Source organism: Vulpes vulpes, chromosome 13, assembly GCF_048418805.1.
Source record: "Vulpes vulpes isolate BD-2025 chromosome 13, VulVul3, whole genome shotgun sequence".
In the NCBI taxonomy this organism is placed as follows: Eukaryota; Metazoa; Chordata; class Mammalia; order Carnivora; family Canidae; genus Vulpes; species Vulpes vulpes.
In genome coordinates this window covers 117214955-117234249 of record NC_132792.1, presented here as the reverse complement: position 1 = coordinate 117234249, position 19295 = coordinate 117214955, and the positions used below count along the sequence as shown (strand labels likewise).

The 19295-nt window shown below is 57.0% G+C and overlaps 2 protein-coding genes across 6 annotated transcripts; both read left to right on the top strand.

Moving 5' to 3' along the window:
- Window positions 1–152: 152 nt before the first annotated feature.
- On the top strand, window positions 153–9247 carry SLC39A1 (solute carrier family 39 member 1). 3 transcript variants are annotated; one of them, XM_072732368.1, is made up of 4 exons: window positions 153–965; window positions 6189–6407; window positions 6573–6703; window positions 7734–9247. In XM_072732368.1, the coding sequence occupies exons 2-4, from the start codon at window positions 6221–6223 to the stop codon at window positions 8388–8390; spliced, it is 975 nt and encodes a 324-aa protein (XP_072588469.1). In that variant the 5' UTR covers window positions 153–965; window positions 6189–6220; the 3' UTR covers window positions 8391–9247. The 3 variants fall into 3 exon arrangements, with proteins under 3 accessions (XP_072588469.1, XP_025852906.1, XP_025852907.1); XM_025997121.2 differs by lacking the exon at window positions 153–965 and adding an exon at window positions 5601–5691; XM_025997122.2 differs by lacking the exon at window positions 153–965 and adding an exon at window positions 5634–5946.
- Window positions 9248–9709: 462 nt separating this feature from the next.
- On the top strand, window positions 9710–18586 carry CRTC2 (CREB regulated transcription coactivator 2). Of its 3 annotated transcripts, none has more exons than XM_072732364.1 (14): window positions 9710–9990; window positions 12480–12581; window positions 12659–12775; window positions 13223–13284; window positions 13877–13945; window positions 14127–14230; window positions 14332–14361; window positions 14532–14596; window positions 14680–14726; window positions 14832–15082; window positions 15385–15791; window positions 16926–17195; window positions 17627–17813; window positions 17941–18586. In XM_072732364.1, exons 1-14 carry the CDS (start codon window positions 9838–9840, stop codon window positions 18159–18161), a joined length of 2085 nt encoding a protein of 694 aa, XP_072588465.1. In that variant the 5' UTR covers window positions 9710–9837; the 3' UTR covers window positions 18162–18586. The 3 variants fall into 3 exon arrangements, with proteins under 3 accessions (XP_072588465.1, XP_072588464.1, XP_072588463.1); XM_072732363.1 differs by having other exon boundaries at window positions 14517–14596; XM_072732362.1 differs by lacking the exon at window positions 9710–9990 and adding an exon at window positions 10177–10417 and having other exon boundaries at window positions 14517–14596.
- Window positions 18587–19295: the final 709 nt, after the last annotated feature.

Here is a 19295-nt window from a genome sequence, read left to right as displayed (position 1 = left end):
CTCCTAACGACAGCAAATCTTCCTGAGGGGTTGGGCTCTTCGGGAAAGGACGGCGATGACCGTGGCCGCAGCATACGAAGTGCCGGCCGTCACTGGTGTCAAAAGCGGCTCACAGGCTGGAAAACAAAACCGGAAAGCCGCGCGACCGGATCGCTGGAGACTCGCGCAAGCATCTCCTCCCCCACCCCAGGAGCTCTTTCCACTCTTGAGTTTGATTGGACGCAAGAGATTTAAGGGGCAGCGCTTGGAGCCAATAGGAGTGCCGTGTCGGGGCAGGCTGCGCGCTGACTGATCGGGCAGCCGCCAGGGAGGATCCGCGAGCCCGGGGGCAGGTGCTGGGAGCGATACATCCTCGGCCAGGCTGACTGACCTGTCGGCCCGGCTGGAGCTCTCAGGACTCCGCTAACTGGCGGGGGCCAGGGGCTGGGAGCCCAGAGGATAACGGCCGCCGAGGTTGCTGCAGGAATTCGTCCTACTGTTTGCATGTCCTGTCCTACATCTGTCGAGCTCGACAGTGGCGTCCCCTATTTAACACCACGCGACCCTGGGGCAAGGAGCGTTTCCTTAGCCTGACCGGTGAGGACACAGAGCCGGGACACCGACGGGCCAGGAACTCACTTGAGATGCAGTCGTGCAGCTGCTCTCAGGGAAGAAGGCAGGAAAGTCTGGGGTGTGGATCCAGAATTCAAATTGGTATTCTCGTAAAATGCGCACGTGCTGAGAATAAAGACAGGAACAGGACTTAGTATTTATTGAGTGACCGTTAGCATGCTCACATTACTCACACAGTTTCCATAGGAAGTCATAGCTGGAAGACAGAAGTGACTTTTTCAAGGTTATTCTGTAAGTAGAGCCAGGGTTTGGAGGCCTGAGCTCACATTGTTTGCACTCTGCTATCTTGCTGGGGTTTTCTCAGATTTCCTGCTCATCTTCCTGCATTCCTGCCCAAGGACTGAGGAGACAAGGTAGGCTTCCTGGATTGATGCAGAGTTCTTTTTTTTTTTTTTTAATTTTTTTTTAATTTATTTATTATAGTCACAGAGAGAGAGAGAGAGGCAGAGACATAGGCAGAGGGAGAAGCAGGCTTCATGCACCGGGAGCCCGACGTGGGATTCGATCCCGGGTCTCCAGGATCGCGCCCTGGGTCAAAGGCAGGCGCCAAACCGCTGCGCCACCCAGGGATCCCATGATGCAGAGTTCTAAGGAAAGCTGGAGCTGTCCTTGCGGAGATCTTTCCTAGAGCAACAAAGGCCTCAAGGGGCTTCCTACAGGCTGCGTTTGCAGAGATGATTATGTGGAAAATAGAATCTGCTTACATTAATTAGAACTGGATGGCATCACTTTTTTAAATTTTTATTTATTTATGAGAGACAAGGAGAGAGAGAGCGAGCGCAGAGACATAGGCAGAAAGAGGCAGGCTCCATGCAGGAGCCCGACGTGGGACTCAATCCTGGGACTCCAGGATCATGCCCTGGGCCAAAGGCAGGTGCTCAACCGCTGAGCCACCCAGGCGTCCTGGCATCATCATCTTCTAGTACGACTTCTCTTTCATCTGCTTTATCAAATTCCTGAGAAGGAGAATGACTTGCTTAAGATCACACATCAAAGTAGATGAGTGCGTGGCTGGTTCAGTTAGTGGAACATGAGGCTTTTGATCTCAGGGTTGTGAATTCAAGCTCCACGTTGGGCATTGACCTTATTTAAAAATAAAAATTAAGGGATGCCTGGTGGCTCAACAATTGAGCTTTGCTTTTGGTTCAGGGCGTGATCTTGGAGTTCAGGGATCAAGTCCTACATAGGGCTATCTCTGTCTCTCATGAATAAATAAATAAAATCTTTTATAATTTTTTTTTTTTTTTAAAGAACACATAGGGACAGCCCAGGTGGCTCAGCGATTTAGCGCCACCTTCAGTCCAGGGCGTGATCCTGGAGACCCGGGATCAGATCCGGCTCCCTGCTTGGAGCCTGCTTGTGTCCAGTCCAGGGCGTGATCCTGGAGACCCGGGATCAGATCGGGCTCCCTGCTTGGAGCCTGCTTGTGTCTCTGCCTCTCTCTCTGTGTGTGTATATTCTCATGAATAAATAAATAAAATCTTTAAAAAAAAACACATAAAAATTAATATTAAAAAGACAAATTGAGGTATCTGGGTGGCTCAGTCAGTTAAATGACTTTTGAATTTTAGCTTAGGGGATCCCTGGGTGGCTCAGTGACTTAGTGCCGCCTTCAGCCCAGGGCATGATCCTGGGGACCGGGGATCGAGTCCCGTGTCGGGCTCCCTGCATGATGCCTGCTTCTCCCTCTGCCTGTGTCTCTGCCTCTCTGTCTGTGTCTCTCATAAATAAATAAATAAAATCTTTTAAAAAAATGAATTTCAGCTCAGGCATGTTCTCCAGGTTCTAGGATCCACCCCGAGTTGGGGTCTGTAATTAGTGGGAGACTACTTCAGGATTCTCCCTCTCCCTCTAACCCTCCCTCTGTTTTTTTTTTCCTCTCTCTCTCAAATAAATAAAACCTTTAAAAACAAAAACAACCAAATTAAGGTATAGCTGGGACAAGTATCCAGGTGTCCTGTCCTGTCTCCCAGTCCATGATTCCTTGTTAATGCTACTAATTTTCAATAATCTTAAGGAGCACCTGGGTGACTCTTGGTTTCCACTTGGGTCATGATCTTCAGGTCTTGAGATCAATCCCTATATCAGGCTCTGTGCTCAGCATGGAGTCTGCTTGAGATTCTCTCTCCCTTTGCTTCTGCCCCTCCGAGTCATGCTCTCTCTCTAAAATAAATAAATACATCTTTAAAAAATAATAATCTTGAAAGCATAATTTGCCACAAACCATAGCATGCATAATATTCTCAAATAGTTTGGAGTTTTCTCCTTAAAAATTTATTTATTTATTTATTTATTTATTTGAGAGAAAGAAAGCACAAGCAGTGGGGAGGGGCAGAGGGATAGGGAGAAGCAGACTCCTTGCTGAGCAGGAAGCCCAGTGATGTGGGGCTGGGGCTGGATCTCTGGGAGCAGATGCTCAACCAAGTGAGCCATCCAGGCATCCCCAGAGGTTCCTCTTAACACTAATTTTTATCTTTAAGAGCTTGGGGGACACCTGGGTGGCTCAGTGGTTGAGCGTCTGCCTTTGGCTCACGTGATCTTGGAGTTCCAGGATTGAGTCCCACATTGGGCTCCCTGCATGGAGCCTGCTTCTCTTTCTGCCTGTCTCTGCCTCTCTCTGTGTCTCTCATGAATAAACAAATAGAATTGTAAAAAAAAAAAAAAAAAAAAAAAAAAAAAAGCTTGGAACAGTAATAAATTTTTTTTTCAGCAATAATAATTTTTTTTTTTTTTTTTTTTTTTTTTTATGATAGTCACAGAGAGAGAGAGAGAGAGGCAGAGACACAGGCAGAGGGAGAAGCAGGCTCCATGCACCGGGAGCCCGATGTGGGACTCGATCCCGGATCTCCAGGATCGCGCCCTGGGCCAAAGGCAGGCGCCAAACCGCTGCGCCACCCAGGGATCCCTGCAATAATAATTATTAAATGATGGTACAGTTCTTTCCCATTTCACTTAATCCTAATCTTAAGAGTCCTATCTGATTCCTTTCTCCTGGACTCTCCCTCAAGAAGTGCTCCCATTCTGACTTAAGGAAGTTGCTGGCCTCTGTTCCCAGAGCCTTAGAGCCATCACTCTGTCTCTTCTTGAGACAAGGTCTTTCTGCCTTTGCAAAGACTAGGCTGAGCCCCCTTCTTAATTTCTTCTTTTATATCCTGCGCTCCCATGCAGTTAGAAGAGGATTCTGATAGCACAGGGAATGTGGATCAAAAGATCCAGCCTGGGGATCCCTGGGTGGCTCAGCGGTTTAGCACCTGCCTTTGGTCCGGGGCGCGATCCTGGAGTCCCGGGATAGGGTCCCACTTCGGGTTCCCGGCATGGAGCCTGCTTCTCCCTCCTCCCTGTCTCTGCCTCTCTCTCTCTCTCTCTCTCTATGTCTATCATAAATAAATAAATCTTTAAAAACAAACAAACAGGGGATCCCTGGGTGGCTCAGCGGTTTGGCGCCTGCCTTCGGCCCAAGGCGTGATCCTGGAGTCCCGGGGTCCCATGTCGGGCTCCCAGCATGGAGCCTGCTTCTCCCTCTGCCTGTGTCTCTGCCTCTCTCTCTCTCTCTATCTGAATAAATAAATAAAAAAATCTTAAAAACAAACAAACAAAAGATCCAGCCTAAGGAAACAATGAGGATCCTGAGTAGAAAATGATGAAGTTTTGGAATATAGGTGAGGCCCGTAGCCAATGAACAAGAAAGAATTCTTGAGACGTCTTTGGTGCAAAATGGTGGTTTTATTAACCCCCAGGGATGGGACCCGTGGGCAGGAAGAGCTGCTGCCCGGGCCTGTGAGGGGTGGCTGATTATATACCTCGGAGTTGGGAGGGGTTTGGCGATAGCTTACTCTCTAAGGAATTTTGGAAGCAAGGTTTCCAGGACCTTGAGGGGGCTAGCTGTGGTTGGGAAAAGGTCACTTATTACTGTCTAATAAACTCTGAGTCATGAGACCCTTCAGATGGATATCGGTGGGCCATGTGCTTGGTGGGGGTTTAGAGACAGGAGATTTCTTTTTTTTTTTAATTATTTTTTTAAAAATTTTTTATTTATTTATGAGAGAGAGAGAGACAGAGAGAGAGAGAGGGAGGCAGAGACACAGGCAGAGGGAGAAGCAGGCTCCATGCACTGGGAACCCGACATGGGATTCCATCCCGCGTCTCCAGGATCGGGCCCTGGGCCAAAGGCAGGCGCCAAACCGCTGCGCCACCCAGGGATCCCGAGACAGGAAATTTCTAAAGGAATTTTTATATGTTAAAGTAGATTTACAGGATGGCGGGGGGGGGGGGGGGGGGGGGGGGTTGGCTAAGATTGTCTTTGGCCTTGGCAAAGTATGAACATCCAGGCAGTTGAGCCGTAGAGGAACGTCCTCGGTTCCTGTTTCAAGGACTTGTCAATGTGCTTTGTCCTCAGTCAGTTCTGTTTCCCCATCAGAAAATGCTTTGGTGCAGGGAGGCCAGGAGAGCAGGGGGAGAGGAGCTGCAGAGTTCAAGGTGACTTTGGAGGCGGGGTAAAAGAGGGGGTCCCAGCAGTCCCGCACACTCTCAGGGTGGACAGAGGACTCACAGCAGTGAGCTCAGGCCACTGGTTGCCGAGAAGGGATCCTTCTCAAGAGGTGCCCTCTCTGCCAGTCGGCCTCGTGTTTCTCCCTCGCTGTGAGCGCTGGCGAGCCCAGACAGGAAGAAGTCGGTCTCAGAAGGGAGGCTTTCCCTCTGGCGCCAAGATGCACAGGAGGGGCCTTACAGCCTTCTCTAGACCAGGAAGAAGAGCTCAGCAAGCCGGGCGGAAGACTTGGGAATGCGGGTGGGCCCGGGCTCTGGCCTAGCCCTCAGGCGTCCCAGCTTCCGGCCAGTCGGGCCAGTCTGACCGCCCCGCTGCGCCCCAGGCCCCGCAGACCCACGCCCCGCCCCCTAGCCGCCCCGCCCCCGCCAGCCAGCCTACCGGTCTCGGATTGGTCTTGGGGCACGTCACTCCGGATCTGGATCCGCCCCTGGGGGCCGTCATTGGCCCCCGGAGGCGAGGGGGCGGGGCGCGGTGGGGCAGGGTCCCGAGTCGCGTAGGATCCCGGCGGCTGCGGCGGAGGGGCCTCTGGCGAGGTGAGTGTCCGACCTGGGCTGTGCGGGCTGGGCGGCCGGGGGCTGGCCGAGGGCGGGCGGCGCCTGTGGCCATCTGCCCGCCGCTCTCCGCTTCGGGCGCGGCGCTGGGCAGACCGGAGCGCGGACGGACCGAGCCCCACACTCGCCTTGCCCAGGTGGCCCACGAAGCGCCCCGCGACAGCTCAGCTCGGTCTGCCGCTTCTGCGGTGGTCCCCGCCTCTCCTCTCCCGGGAGCACCCAGCTCCAGGTGGAAGGGTAATGAGTCGTCCATACCGCCCCGACGCCGGCTTCCCCTCGCGGGGTCCCCGAAGGGGGGCTATTTGAAGGGGTGAAGCGTTGGGGGGCCGGGGGCCGTTCCCGGTACCGGGGAGCCTGAGTCGCACCGGGCTGGAGAGGGTGCAGGGCGGCAGGGTGTGGGAGCTCTCCTCGGCTGACCAGCCTTCCCCTTTGCTTGGCCCCATCTTCAAGTGGCCAATACCCCACTCACTTTGTCTTAGGTGTGACCGTCGTTGGAGCAGCCGCAGCCACCATGGGGCCCTGGGGAGAGCCAGAGCTCCTGGTGTGGCGCCCGGAGGCGGTGGCCTCCGAGCCCCCAGGGCCGGTGGGGCTGGAGGTGAAAATGGGGGCCCTAGTGCTGCTGCTGTTGCTCACGCTCCTCTGCAGTCTAGTGCCCATCTGTGTGCTGCGCCGGCCAGGGGCTGGTCCTGAAGCCTTAGGTGAGCCTCTGCTGTCCCTGCTGCCTCCCCAAGGCTGGGGTAGGGAGGGCTCTGGGGCTGAGGATGTCCACCTGAAGAGGGGAAGGTGAGAGTGACCATTGCTTGGGTTGGGGCAGTGAGGCTCCAGGGGTGCGTAGCTCATGGGGTCTGTGTGCTCCACTCCAGCCTCCCGCCAAAAAGCCTTGAGCCTAGTAAGCTGCTTCGCAGGGGGTGTCTTTCTGGCTACTTGTCTCCTGGACCTACTGCCTGACTACCTGGCTGCCATAGATGAGGCCTTGGCAGCCCTACACGTGACGGTGAGCCCTTACTGGCTGCATGTGACCCTGTGTGGGTGTGTTCGATCATATACCTGTGGGACAAGTGGCGCTTGCCGTGGATGGCACTCAGCATGGGACCCTCTGAATTGGGGTTTGTAGTTATGGGGCATAACTCTTCCGGGGGTGCTTGTCCTCGCCCCCAATCCCCCTGTGACTGCTGTGCACTCTCTGGAACAGTGAGAGGAGCCTCTTCCCAGGCATGTGACCTACTCTGAGTTTCTTGTCCCAGCCTCCAAGAATCCTCTTCGCTCTCATACTACTTTCCTGAAGGGGTTAGCAACAGAGGGCCCTACGGGCTTCGGAAGGGTGGGAGGCCTGGAGTTCCTGACCACAGAGGCCATAGCCCAAGGAAGTTGGATGTGAAGGGCAAGTACCAGACAGAGGAAAGTCTCATGGGAAAAACTGAGACAATCATGTGGAGATGCCAGGGAGGCACCCTGTGCTCTTCCACTTCCTAAAACTGGGAAGTAACATGGGATGTACCTTCTGTGACTGTGACTCTGTGTAAGTCTGAACAGCCCCATGAGAGTGGGTTAGGTGGGTAACGTGGTCCTTTGTGTGTATGTACCTTCATGTCACACTTTGTGTAACCTGCATCAGTGACTCTCGGGGGCGGGTGAGTGTCTTGCACCTCCTCCACTGGAAGCATGTGGAAACATGTTTGGTTGTCACAACTCCTGGACAGAAGACTTTGTTCTTGCTTTTGGCATCTAATGGGCATCAGCTAGGGATGCAGTTAAACACCCTGCTGAGCACAGGACAGCCCTCCAAAATGAATTATCCAACCTAAAATTTTAAATAGTGCCGAGGTTGAGAAACTGGTCTCTATATAGTACTGTGAGTGACGCTATAGTCTGTGTGATTGTGTATTATTCTGTGTTTGCGTAACTGAGTGGCCTGCGTCTATAGGGGATCCTGAGTCTGTACAACTGGGACTCTTCTAGACTGAATTTGACTCCTTCCCCATTCTTGGCCTGTCTCCTGAACTTGCTGCTCTGTCTGCCTGCAGCTCCAGTTCCCCCTACAAGAGTTTATCCTGGCAATGGGCTTCTTCCTAGTCCTGGTGATGGAGCAGATCACACTAGCTTACAAGGAGCAGTCGGGGCCACCACCTCGAGAGGAGACGAGGGCGCTGCTGGGAACGGCAAATGGTGGGCCACAGCACTGGCACGATGGGCCAGGGGTTCCACAGGCAGGTGGAGCTCCAGCAGCCCCTTCAGCCCTGCGTGCCTGCGTACTGGTCTTCTCCCTGGCCCTGCACTCGGTGTTCGAAGGATTGGCAGTGGGGCTGCAGCGAGACCGGGCTCGGGCCATGGAGCTGTGCCTGGCTTTGCTGCTCCACAAGGGTATTCTGGCAGTCAGCTTGTCCCTGCGGCTGCTGCAGAGTCATCTGCGAGCGCAGGTGGTAGCTGGTTGTGGGATCCTCTTCTCATGCATGACACCTCTGGGCATTGGGCTGGGTGCAGCTCTGGCAGAGTCTGCGGGGCCACTGCACCAGCTGGCCCAGTCTGTGCTGGAGGGCATGGCGGCTGGCACCTTTCTCTATATCACCTTCCTGGAAATCCTGCCCCAGGAGCTGGCCGCATCTGAGCAGAGGATCCTCAAGGTCATCCTGCTCCTTGCAGGCTTTGCCCTGCTCACTGGCCTGCTCTTCATCCAAGTCTAAGGGCTCCAGGTGCTCTTCCCCAGGGTAAGCAGGAGCGGAGAAGGGAGGTACTGAGGATCCAAGGGTTCTCCGGGAGGTAGGGATGGAGTCTTTGGGACTACCTGACCAATGACAGGGATGTGGTAGACAAGAGCCTGGCCCCAAGGGACTGGGGATAGGTGACTAAAGATGACTAGTGATTCCTATTGGGGAAGACTGCTAGAGTCCAGGGTCAGATACTACATACAGGGCCGAGCTGACACTGGGAAGGCTGCTGTGGGATGGAGGTGTAGAGAAGACACAGCTCCAAGTCAGCAGTCCTGTGTCTAGCCCAGTTCAGTCCTCTGTCTCTTGAGGTGGAGTGGACTCCTACTACTCTTTCTTAGCTCCTAATCTATCTTCTGCTTCCTTTCTTCCAGGGAACTAGTGCCAAATGGCCTTTTCCTGCCAGTTTTGGTACCTTCTCTGGCTTCTTTAGTCCTGCTCACTTCTCTATTTTTAAAGTGCCAAATAAATCCCTTCCCCTTTGTCAGAAAGCACAGTGATGGCCCTGAGCCCTACCTGAGACCTCATGGGAGGGGCCCTGCTTGCTCTTTGTTAGGGGCAGCAATGTTTGCTGAGTTGAGGCTGGCGGGGGTGGTGGCAGAGCTCCTGCGCCCTAGGAGGACGATAGGGACACGGTGCCCCGTGCTCAGGTGATAAATACTGAGCTGCCAAAACTTTTTATATCAAAGGAGCCCAAGGGGAAGGGGGGAAGGCTCACCCCCGCTATTTTTGGGGAGGGAGGGCTGTGGATAGAGCCATGTTCTCCAGAATCTATTTTACTAACTGACCTGTTTTGGGACTTGTTACCCGAATAAAAGCAGTTTCTATACGTTTGTACAGTGCCTCGGCTCTTTCATCTTGGGCGAGGGGTGGGCACATGGCCAGTCTGAGAGGCTTGAGTCACAGTCGTACTATCCCTGCTCTCACGGTTTCCATTCAGGATCCGTAGTCCCCTTCCCTGATGACCCCAAATTTCCCTCTTTTGTTCCTTCCTTCTTCCCGCCCTGTCTCCATCCCTTCCCCTTCCTCTTCCTCCCGGTCCTTCCCTCCCCTGTATCTCGCTCCCCTTCGCGCTCAGAGGCTCCAGATCAATTTTGAACTACTTTTCCCAGCTTGCCTCGCGCAGGGAGGAGCCGGGGGGAGGGGCCAGGCTTTCAGGCCCTGGGGCCGCAGCGCTACTGGGAAATGAAGTCCGCTTCCTGCTCGCGCTGCTCGCCTAGGGCCGCGCAGGGGTCACGTAAACAAACTACAGTACCCGGCGGTCCCCGCGCGCGGCAGGTCCGGGCTAGGCTGGGGCCGGGTTCGCGGTGCTCGCCGAGGCGGCGGCGGCGGCGGCGGCGGCTGCGGCTGGAGGCGCGAGCCGGGGCCCGCGGCGGGGCCGTGGCTTGTCCGGGAGGGTGGCGGGGAGGGACGCACAGGGAAGATGGCGACGGCGGGCGCGAACGGGCCCGGCTCGGCCACGGCCGCAGCTTCCAATCCGCGTAAGTTTAGCGAGAAGATCGCGCTGCAGAAGCAGCGTCAGGCCGAAGAGACGGCGGCCTTCGAGGAGGTGATGATGGACATCGGCTCCACCCGGGTGAGGGGCCGCCGGGCCGCGGGAGCCCAGAGAGCTGTCTCGGAGCTGGGGACCGGGAGGCGGGGCGGGGGCGGGCGCCGCGGCGAGGGAGGCGGAGCGGGGCCGCGGCAGTCCGGGAGACGCGGGTGGAGGGCCGCGGGGCGGGGGGGGCGGCGGGCCCGGCTCCCCTGTCGACGCCCCGGGGACGTTCCTGCACTGGGGCGGGGGCATGGTCCGGGTGCCCGGCCCGGCCCCTCCGAGTCGGGGATCTCCAGCCGGTCGCTCTGCCCCGCGGGGCCACTCTCGGCACTTGCGTCCCTCCGGGAAAGGGCCCCTGAGTGGTTTGCGCCGCCGCGCTGGGTCTGCTGGGGCAGGAAGTCCCCTCCTGAGTCCCTTCCCTTTGCTTCCTTTTTCAAATATTTCTTGTGGTTTTCCGACGAGAATGAAGGTGAGGTCCATTGCTTACGGACTGTGCTTGATGTTTTCCCTGGCCGCCGCGGAGGGGAGGTGGGATTTTGAAGCTCCGAAGCGGGTAACCAGTTGGCGACAGGTTAGGTTTGCTGAGCTTTCTAGGAAGACGGCTGCCTTGTGGTCAGTTATAAGGTGCCTTGGAGGGACTTTTCTGTGTAGCGGATGTTCATTCCCACATAGTTCCAGGAGGGAGGCATCCTGGCAAATTTGGCTTTGGAACCCCTCTGGCCTTCGCTTTTTGTTTCCCGGGACTGGATGTCAGAAGGAGTGAGGGTGGGGAGTCTGCCCAGCTGGTATGCAGTCCTAATTTAGGGACACTTTACTCTCAAAACAGCAGGTGAGGATATTGCAGTGATCCCCCAGGGCAGGGAGCTAGAAGGAACTTTCGGGGAGATGGTTCAGAGCTCTCTGCTGATCTGATGGGTTGAGTCTATGGCTGTGGTTCTGCTGTATTCTTGCTTCTGCCTCCCCTGTTAGTTTTTCTTGTGTTTCTTCTCCCCCTTTTGGTCTCTAGAGACCGTGTGTCCTAGTTTGTGGGAGTCAGAACAGAGAGACGTGGGGAAACAAATGGTGCACACATACACAACTCCCTCTAAATGCCACAAGGATCATGATCTAACTGCTGACTGCTCCCTGGAGGAGCTTTTGATCATGGTGAGTGTGGAGGCAAGAAGGTAGGCAAGAAGCTCAGCTTGGGCCTCTATCCTCTGTCTGGACTGTAACTCCAGCAGAGGCATGGTGGGATTTTAGGCTTTGTGTGTGCAAAGAGAAAGGCTGGGAAAAGCTCAGAGGTGAGGCCTCTGACTTTGTAATGCCTCAGTTTGTCGAAATGCCCCCTCCACCCATCTTGCAACTGCAGGGTTACTCCTCTGCTGCACATACATGTCTAGTGGGCATACAAGGCCAGGGTGTCGGTACCCAAGGGTCTAAAGCTAGAGATAAGAGATCTGGGGCTTAGCTTGTTATCTGGCTAGGAGAGGGCTCCTTTGAGGCAGATACAGCCTAAGGTCCTCTACTGCTGAGAGGCTGGGGTTAACACATGTATTAATAGCAATCTTGAGTGGCCCAAAGGTTTATATAGTGTCTGCTACACTCAGTGGGCTGGCCTCTTGGAACAGAAAGTTAGTTCTGATGTTGGCCTGTGCACAACACTGCATGATCCCCGAAGCTCATCAACTGCCCTGGGTCTAGTTTTTGGCTGGTTGCAGTGGTTGAGCCCCAGAAGTAGATGTTCACCTCTCACAGAGGGACTTAAGATCTGTAGACAGACTGACGCTGTGCCGGACTGAGGGTTGTGGCTTCTCACTGCAGTGCTGGATACGTTTCCCCACAGTGGGGATCGGGCCAGGGACATGGCTCTGCCTAGGCTGAACTTGGCTATTGATCCTCCTCTCACCACCCTTCTCAAAGCTCCCCTGCCAGTTTGGGGGCTTTAAAGCTAGGTGGAAGAAGACTGCCTCCTGATTTTGGCACTGGTTTTCCAGCTAGGAGAGCCATCATTTCCTAGATGTTCTAGGGTGGTGCAGGATCCGCGTAGCTTTCCTAATGCTGGCCAAGTGGCAGAGCCTAAAAGCCTGTGCCCTCCAGAGTGGGAGGGAAAGAGGCTGTTGATAATGGCTCTGTGGCATCCACCTGTGGCCTTCCCCTCATGTTCCAATTAGTCCTGGACGCATCTGGAAGGGAAAGCGGAGGTGCCTAATAGGCACCCTTCCCAGGAGTTAAGTCATATGACTAGCCTGGGGGCTCCCTGCAAGCCCTCAGGGACTCTGTTCAGGCTGATGCCAACTGGGACAGGCCCTGAGCAAAGTGTCAGGCCCTGCCTGGCAGGGTAATGCCAGCCATGAGTGCTGTTGGTGGTCTGCAGAAGAGCTGGGCAGATTCCACACCCTGTCTGCCCAGCTCTGGCTTTTCTTTTGGCAGCTTTCCTAAATGCACCAGCAATAGTGGCATACCCTGGGGAGAGATGGCCAGAGTAGCCAAAGGATAGGAACGGTAGTCAGAATCTTTCCTGACTTTCCCACTTGTCCTCCATGTCTCAGTTACAGGCCCAAAAATTGCGATTGGCCTACACGAGGAGCTCCCATTACGGCGGCTCTCTGCCCAACGTGAACCAGATTGGCTGTGGCCTGGCCGAGTTCCAGGTGAGTGGACAGCAGCCCAGGGGGAGCACAAGCTGTCGGGCAGCTTCCCCTGCTGACTGACCTATCTCTTTTGGCAGAGCCCCCTCCACTCGCCTCTGGACTCCTCCCGGGGCACGCGGCACCACGGGCTGGTGGAACGGGTGCAGCGAGACCCCCGAAGGATGGTGTCCCCGCTCCGCCGCCACCCCCGTCACATATCCTTCACCAAGGATTCGGGTTGGGGACGGGATTCCACGTGAAGGGACACTGCCTGTGGGTTGGGCCCGTCTTGTGCCAGCCTCCCAGGAAAGCCGCCATCCAGCCTGCGTGGCTGTGCCTCATTCTCTCTGGCTGTGTGCAGCCTGCTCTTTGCTGCCAGAGCAGGCCACATGTCTCCTGCCGAAGGGGGTTTGGTCTCCCCTTCAGTCGCTGAGGTTTCACGACCTGATTCCCAAGCCCTGTCCAGTTACTCTCCCTTGTTCTTCCAACTCGGCTGGGCATGGTTCACTTTTCCATCCTTCAGCCCTATTGTTGCTGCTTGAGGAAGAGGGGGGGTACTTGCTTCTAAAAATGACTCATCAGTCTCCTCCAGTATTCTCCTCTCCCCTGGTCTCTGATCCTCTGACCCCCTCATCCTTGTCTCCTTAACTGGTGCGGCTCACGTCGACAGCTCTCCCTATAGTCCTGCCTACCTATCTCCTCCCCCGGAGTCCAGCTGGCGGAGGTCAGTGTCTAGGGCAGACAGGATCTCCTGTCTACTCTCTGACATGTCTTTGGGGGAGTTTGGGTCGGGGCTAGGCTCTCTGGGCAGGCTTGGAACAGTACCTGCTCCATAATGCAGGGCTGGGAGGGGTGAGGGTAGGTGTAGTAGGTGGGTCAGAGTCCAGTCTTGGCCATGTTGACACGGGCAGCCGAGCCTCCCAGGCCAGCCAGTGCAAGACCAATGGTAACTGTGGCTGGCTGGGGTGTGTGTGTTGCGAGGGAGAATGACTGCCTCTCAACAGAAGTGGGTGCCAACTGCACGGTTCTGGCGCTCAGATTTCCAAGTCTCTCCTATCTATGGTGTCCTCAGTGGCCAGTTGCTGGGCTCCGGGATTCCCATTCAGCTTGTCCCGACAGAGACAGGTTGAGAATATCCAGATCTCTTAGCTTGATTGTGGGAGAGGGGTCATGGGTCACAGGTAGCAGAAGAACCAGAAAGGAGGCACCGCGCCGGGTGCCCAGCCCTGTCCATCTTGGCCTGGGCTGCACGGCTCTCTCCAGCCCCTTTCCTGTCTGTTTGCCTTTCTCCTCATGACCTTGTGTTTCCACCCCAGGACGATGCCCTGGGGCAACTTCCCTGCAGAGAAGGGGCAGTTGTTTCGACTACCGTCTGCACTGAACAGGTGATGGCCCTGGCCTTCTCTGTGCCACGTCTCTTATCTGTGCTTTCTGGGCCCTGCTCCCTCGCCCCACCCTGTCCCAGCCCAGCCAGTGTTTTCCCCCACTGAGCAGGGCACAGGAACCGGGAAGACGGGCACAGGTGCCAGCTCATGTCCTCCACCACCCCCCACCCCCCCGCCACAGGACAAGTTCTGACTCTGCCCTTCACACCAGTGTGATGAACCCCAGCCCTCAGGACACATATCCAGGCCCTGCCCCTCCCGGCATCCTGCCCAGCCGCCGCGGAGGTAAACGGCCCTGGCCCCGGGCAGGGAGTAGCCTGAGAAGCTTTGGTTCGAAGTGGGTAGAGAAGTATGGACTGTACCCAACTCTACTGCATTCTTTGTAGGTTTTTTGGATGGTGACTTGGGCTCTAAAGGTATGTTTTTCTTACCATTTGTGGGTCCTGATACCCAAGAACCTCTGGGCTGGTGTTGGGGGCTTCATGTCGGGCCTGGAAGCAGGGCTGGCTCCCACTCGCCTCTGCTCCCTCTCCGGTCTGACTGGCTCCTTCTCCAACCCTCTCATCGCCAGTCTTTCTCTTTCAAGTCCCTGCTGTTGAGGAGAACTTGCTAGATGACGAGCATCTGCTGAAGCCATGGGATGCTAAAAAGGTCAGTGTGATGCCCTGCCCTCTTCCTTCTGTGGGACAGGCCCTCCTCAGTCCTCCGTTCCCACATTCTTTATCTCTCCTCAGCTGTCATCCTCCTCCCGACCTCGGTCCTGTGAAGTCCCTGGAATTAAGTAGGTGCCTCTGTGAGGTTGGCCAAGGGGCTGAGGGGAACGTGAGAGGCCAGCCTCCATGCCCTTCCCCGACCACCGCCCCCATCTACGGCTCTCCTCCCGCAGCATCTTTCCATCTCCCGACCAGCCTCCCAGCGTGCCCGTCCTCCCACCTGCCATGAACACAGGCGGCTCCCTACCTGACCTCACCAATCTGCACTTTCCCCCACCACTGCCCACCCCCCTGGACCCTGAGGAGACAGCCTACCCCAGCCTGAGTGGAGGCAACAGTACCTCCAACTTGACTCACACCATGACCCACCTTGGCATCAGCGGGGGCCTGGGACTGGGCCCAGGCTCGGGCTATGAGGTGCCAGGTGAGTGGTGGTCTTGGCTGTGTGCCGTGGAGCACTGCCCGGCTGAGGGTTGAAGGGGTGTGGGTCTGGCGCACCTGGGAGCTCAGGGACCGTGCACACCAGCCCTCCCCAGCATTCTCTCAGGCAGACGTGAGGGAGGGCAGCCCCCAGGTGGGCCATGCCAAGCTCACTGTCAGGGACAGAGCAGGGAGGACATCGTGCTGCCACCTTCATAGTCTGGTCGCTGCTACCCGTTCTGGGCGGAGGAAGGCCCGGCTCCCATCGGTAACGTCGGCATCTCTGCTTTTTGTCTGTGTCTGCAGGACTTCACTCTCCTCTCAGCCATCCATCCTTGCAGTCCTCCCTGAGCAATCCCAACCTGCAGGCCTCCCTGAGCAGCCCTCAGCCCCCACTCCAGGGCTCCCACAGCCACCCCTCCCTTCCCGCATCCTCCCTGGCCCGCCATGCACTGCCCACTGCCTCCCTGGGCCATCCCTCGCTCAGCGCCCCAGCCCTCTCCTCCTCCACATCCTCCTCCTCCACTGCCTCTCCTGTGCCGAGTGCCCCCCCTTACCCCACATCGACCCCTGGAGCCTCCCCCCGCCACCGCCGCGTGCCCCTCAGCCCCCTGAGTTTGCCCGCGGGCCCAGCTGACGCCAGAAGGTCCCAACAGCAGCTGCCCAAACAGTTTTCGCCAACAATGTCACCCACCTTGTCCTCCATCACTCAGGTATGCGTGGCTGCCTTCCGTCTATGTCCGTTGGCTTCCCCCCCTGCCACGTGTTCCCTCCCACCTTCCTTTCTTCAGACACCCCCTTCTCCCTTCTGTGCTCCCCTTCCATTCCTCTGTCCCTCTCACCTCCTGCCTGACGGGCACAAGCCCTGGGTAAGCTCCCCAGTTCCTGTCCCGACCCCGCCTCTTCCTAGCGGTCTCCTTGGACAGGTGGTATCCCGGCTGTGAGCCTCACATCCTCACCTGTAAAACAAGGATGCTGTTGTAAGGATCACAGGAGTCGCGTACGAGACATGTTTAGGCTGTGCCCACCCAGGTGCATGCTCCCCAGATGGTAGCTGCTTCTTCTCTTCTCCCTCTTCTCCTCATGCTTCTTTCCTTGTCTGTCTGTCTCTCATGCCTCCATCCTGTCCCATGCCCGCTCCCATTGCTGTCCTTCCACAAATTTCATAGAGTCAGGGGCTCTCGATCCTAGAGCCTCGTCTCTTCATGTTACAGATGAGGACCCTGCCCAGAGGGAAGGTTCACTGTGAGCTTACTCAGCAAGTTAGGAAGAGTTGGGAGCAGGCTGAGAACCTAGCAGGGGGCTCTTCCCCCAGTGCTGAGTTATGTGGCTCCCCACCCCCTCACCCAGCCCCCACCCCCCTGCCCTGGTCTGCACCTCTACTGCTTCCTAGGATGTGTGTTCCGGGTTCCATCCCTACGCAGGCCCCTTTCCCAGAGGAAAGGGTAAGCCCGGGCCAGCACGGCTCTGCTCCCTTGGAGCTTAGAGTGGCCTGACCTCCCTTCCTCCTGTAGGCTCTCCCTGCCACTGGCCTCAGGTTCAGTGCATGTGGGCGCTTGCCTGTGGGCCATGCTGCTGCAGGCAGTGTGACAGTGCACAGCTTTGGAGCAGCTTCCCTCTGCCGGGAACCTGGGGCCTCCTGACACTGGCCTCACTCAGTCGCTTTCATTTTGTGTTTGAGTGTCGGCACCCAGCCCCGGGGCACCCCACGGAACACCCCCCCACAGAACACCGTCATGTGTGCGCTGAGGATGGTTGCAGCTTCACAGGGTGGGAAGCCCTGACCAAGCTCCCCTGGGGGTGTTCCTGAGGGGTAAGTATCTCCCCCTCTCCTTGCTTCTCTTTAGGGCGTCCCCCTGGATACCAGCAAACTGTCCACTGACCAGCGGCTGCCTCCATACCCATACAGCCCCCCGAGTTTGGTTCTGCCCAGCCAGGCACCCACCCCAAAGCCTCTGCAGCAGCCAGGGCTGTCTTCTCAGGCCTGCTCCATGCAGCCCTCAGGGGGGCAGCCCCCGGGCCGGCCGCCACACTATGGTACACTGTGCCCGCCTGGCTCCAGTGGGCATGGGCAGCAGTCTTACCTCCGGCCGATGAGTGACTTCAGCCTGGGAAACGTGAGTACCCAGGTCCCTGGCTTGGAAGCAGGGCAGGGGTTGGGGGAGGCTCAGAGAGGCCAGTGCAGGATCACTGGTGCACTCTGAATCGGGGAGATCCTCGCTCCCTCCAGATAACAGAGCACTGCCTACCTGAGGCTTCTCTCCTCCTGCTTTGACCCCTGCTCCTGCTCCCTCCACCCAGTGAGCTCTTTGGTGACTGCTGCTCTCCCCTGAGTTCTTTCTGGCATGTGCTCGCTGTGTCGCAGGAGGCATGCTACCCATACCTGCTCCAGGCCCTGTGCTCCCTTCTGTTGCTCTGCCTGTGGCTTTCTTTCTGTCTGCTCTTATTCCTGGAGTCCAGGAGTGGGGGTGCTTTGCAGGGCAGGCAGGGTGGCCGGGACACCCTGCTGTGAAGGTCTCTTCCTCAGGGTTTGTCTGTGTGTCCACAGCTGGAGCAGTTCAGCATGGCGAGCCCATCAACCAGCCTGGCGCTGGATCCCCCCGGCTTTTCTGAAGGGCCTGAATTTTTAGGGGGTGAGGGACCAGTGAGTAGCCTCCAGGACCCTCATGCCCTCAATCACCAGAACTTGACCCACTGTTCCCGCCATGCCTCAGGGCCCAACATCATTCTTCCAGGTGAGCGGGTGGGTGGTGACAGGCACAGCAGGAGGCGATGATACATTTGCTGATGGGGTGGGAGATGGAGGGGTCCCAGAGGAGTTTGAGGGCCATGGGTCTTCACTCATCTCTTCTGCCTACACAGGAGAGTCCTCCCCGGGTTTCTCTAAGGAGATTGCGGCAGCCCTGGCTGGAGTGCCTGGCTTCGAGGTGTCAGCAGCGGGGCTGGGGTTGGGGCTGGGGCTGGAGGAGGAGCTGCGCATGGAGCCACTAGGCCTGGAGGGGCTCCACATGCTCAGTGACCCTTGTGCCCTATTGCCTGACCCTGCAGTGGAGGACTCATTCCGTAGTGACCGGCTGCAATGATGGGCCTCCTGGGCACCCCTCTCCGTGGCCCTGCCCCATCACTGTTCCTTTCCTCCCTTCCCCCTGGCCAGTAGACTCCACTCTCCCCCAAGATCCTCTTTCTAATGTGAATGAGGGATCCCAAGAGTGAGGAAAAGCAAGGGGGTTTGTCCAGGTGGCCCCTGAATTCTGCACAAGGGGTGGGCGTAGGGGAGCTCAAGGGAGGGCCTAAAGCACTTGTAACTTTGAACCGTCTGTCTGGAGGTCAGAGCCTGTTGGAGAGCAGGGGTGGAGGGGAGCCCCGGAGGCAGGGCTTGCCTAGATGCCTAGGGGTGGGCAGTGCCAGCCCCTCCTCACCACTCTTCCCGTTGCAATGGAGGAGAGAGCCAGAGTGGATATTATTTTTTATTAAATATATTATACGTTAATAAAAAAATTATATCAAACACTTGGTGTGGTTTCTGCTCTTGGGGATGCATTTGGGAATTTAGAGGATCCTGGGGATGGGGTTCTTTTGCACCTTCTCATCACTGTTGGGGCCCCAAGCCTCAGAATTTGTACCCAGCATTGAACCCAGGAGTCCAGACTGAATGTAGGCTCCCAGGGCAGCACCTGTTCCCTCCTGTGCCCTCCCACCTGTCTGGGCTGAGTCAGAGGTGAGGCGACTGCTGCCTGAGATACCTGGTGTTTCCCCAGGGCAGCATGCCCCCAGGTGAGGGCGTCTCCCCAGGATGTCCTAGGGGAGTGGCTGCTGGGGATGCCAGACAGGGCTCGGGTTGGTCTCCCCTGCGTCCTGGCCTTGGCAGCCTAGAGAACCTGGAAGACAGTGGTCCAGGGCCAGCCTCTGACCTCACTCCAAGTTGGCTACCTCCCCGCGCGTGCCCTCCCTGCCCTGAGTGCTGGCCTGCTCCCAGGGTTCCCGAGGGGTGCCTGTTGCCGCCACAGGCTGCCAGCCCCGCGCCCTCTCGGTGTCCATCCCACTGGCTCCAGCCTCGGCCCCCGCTCCCCTCCGGGCACACCCCGCAGCTCCGCCCTCTCTTCCTCTTTTCGAAGCCCTGCTCTTTTTCAGAAAGGGAACTGAGAGCTCGCAACCCAGGCCCGCAGGGAATGCAGTGCGCCTTAAGCCTGGAAGCCGGGGCGTCGCCGGGTCGGCGC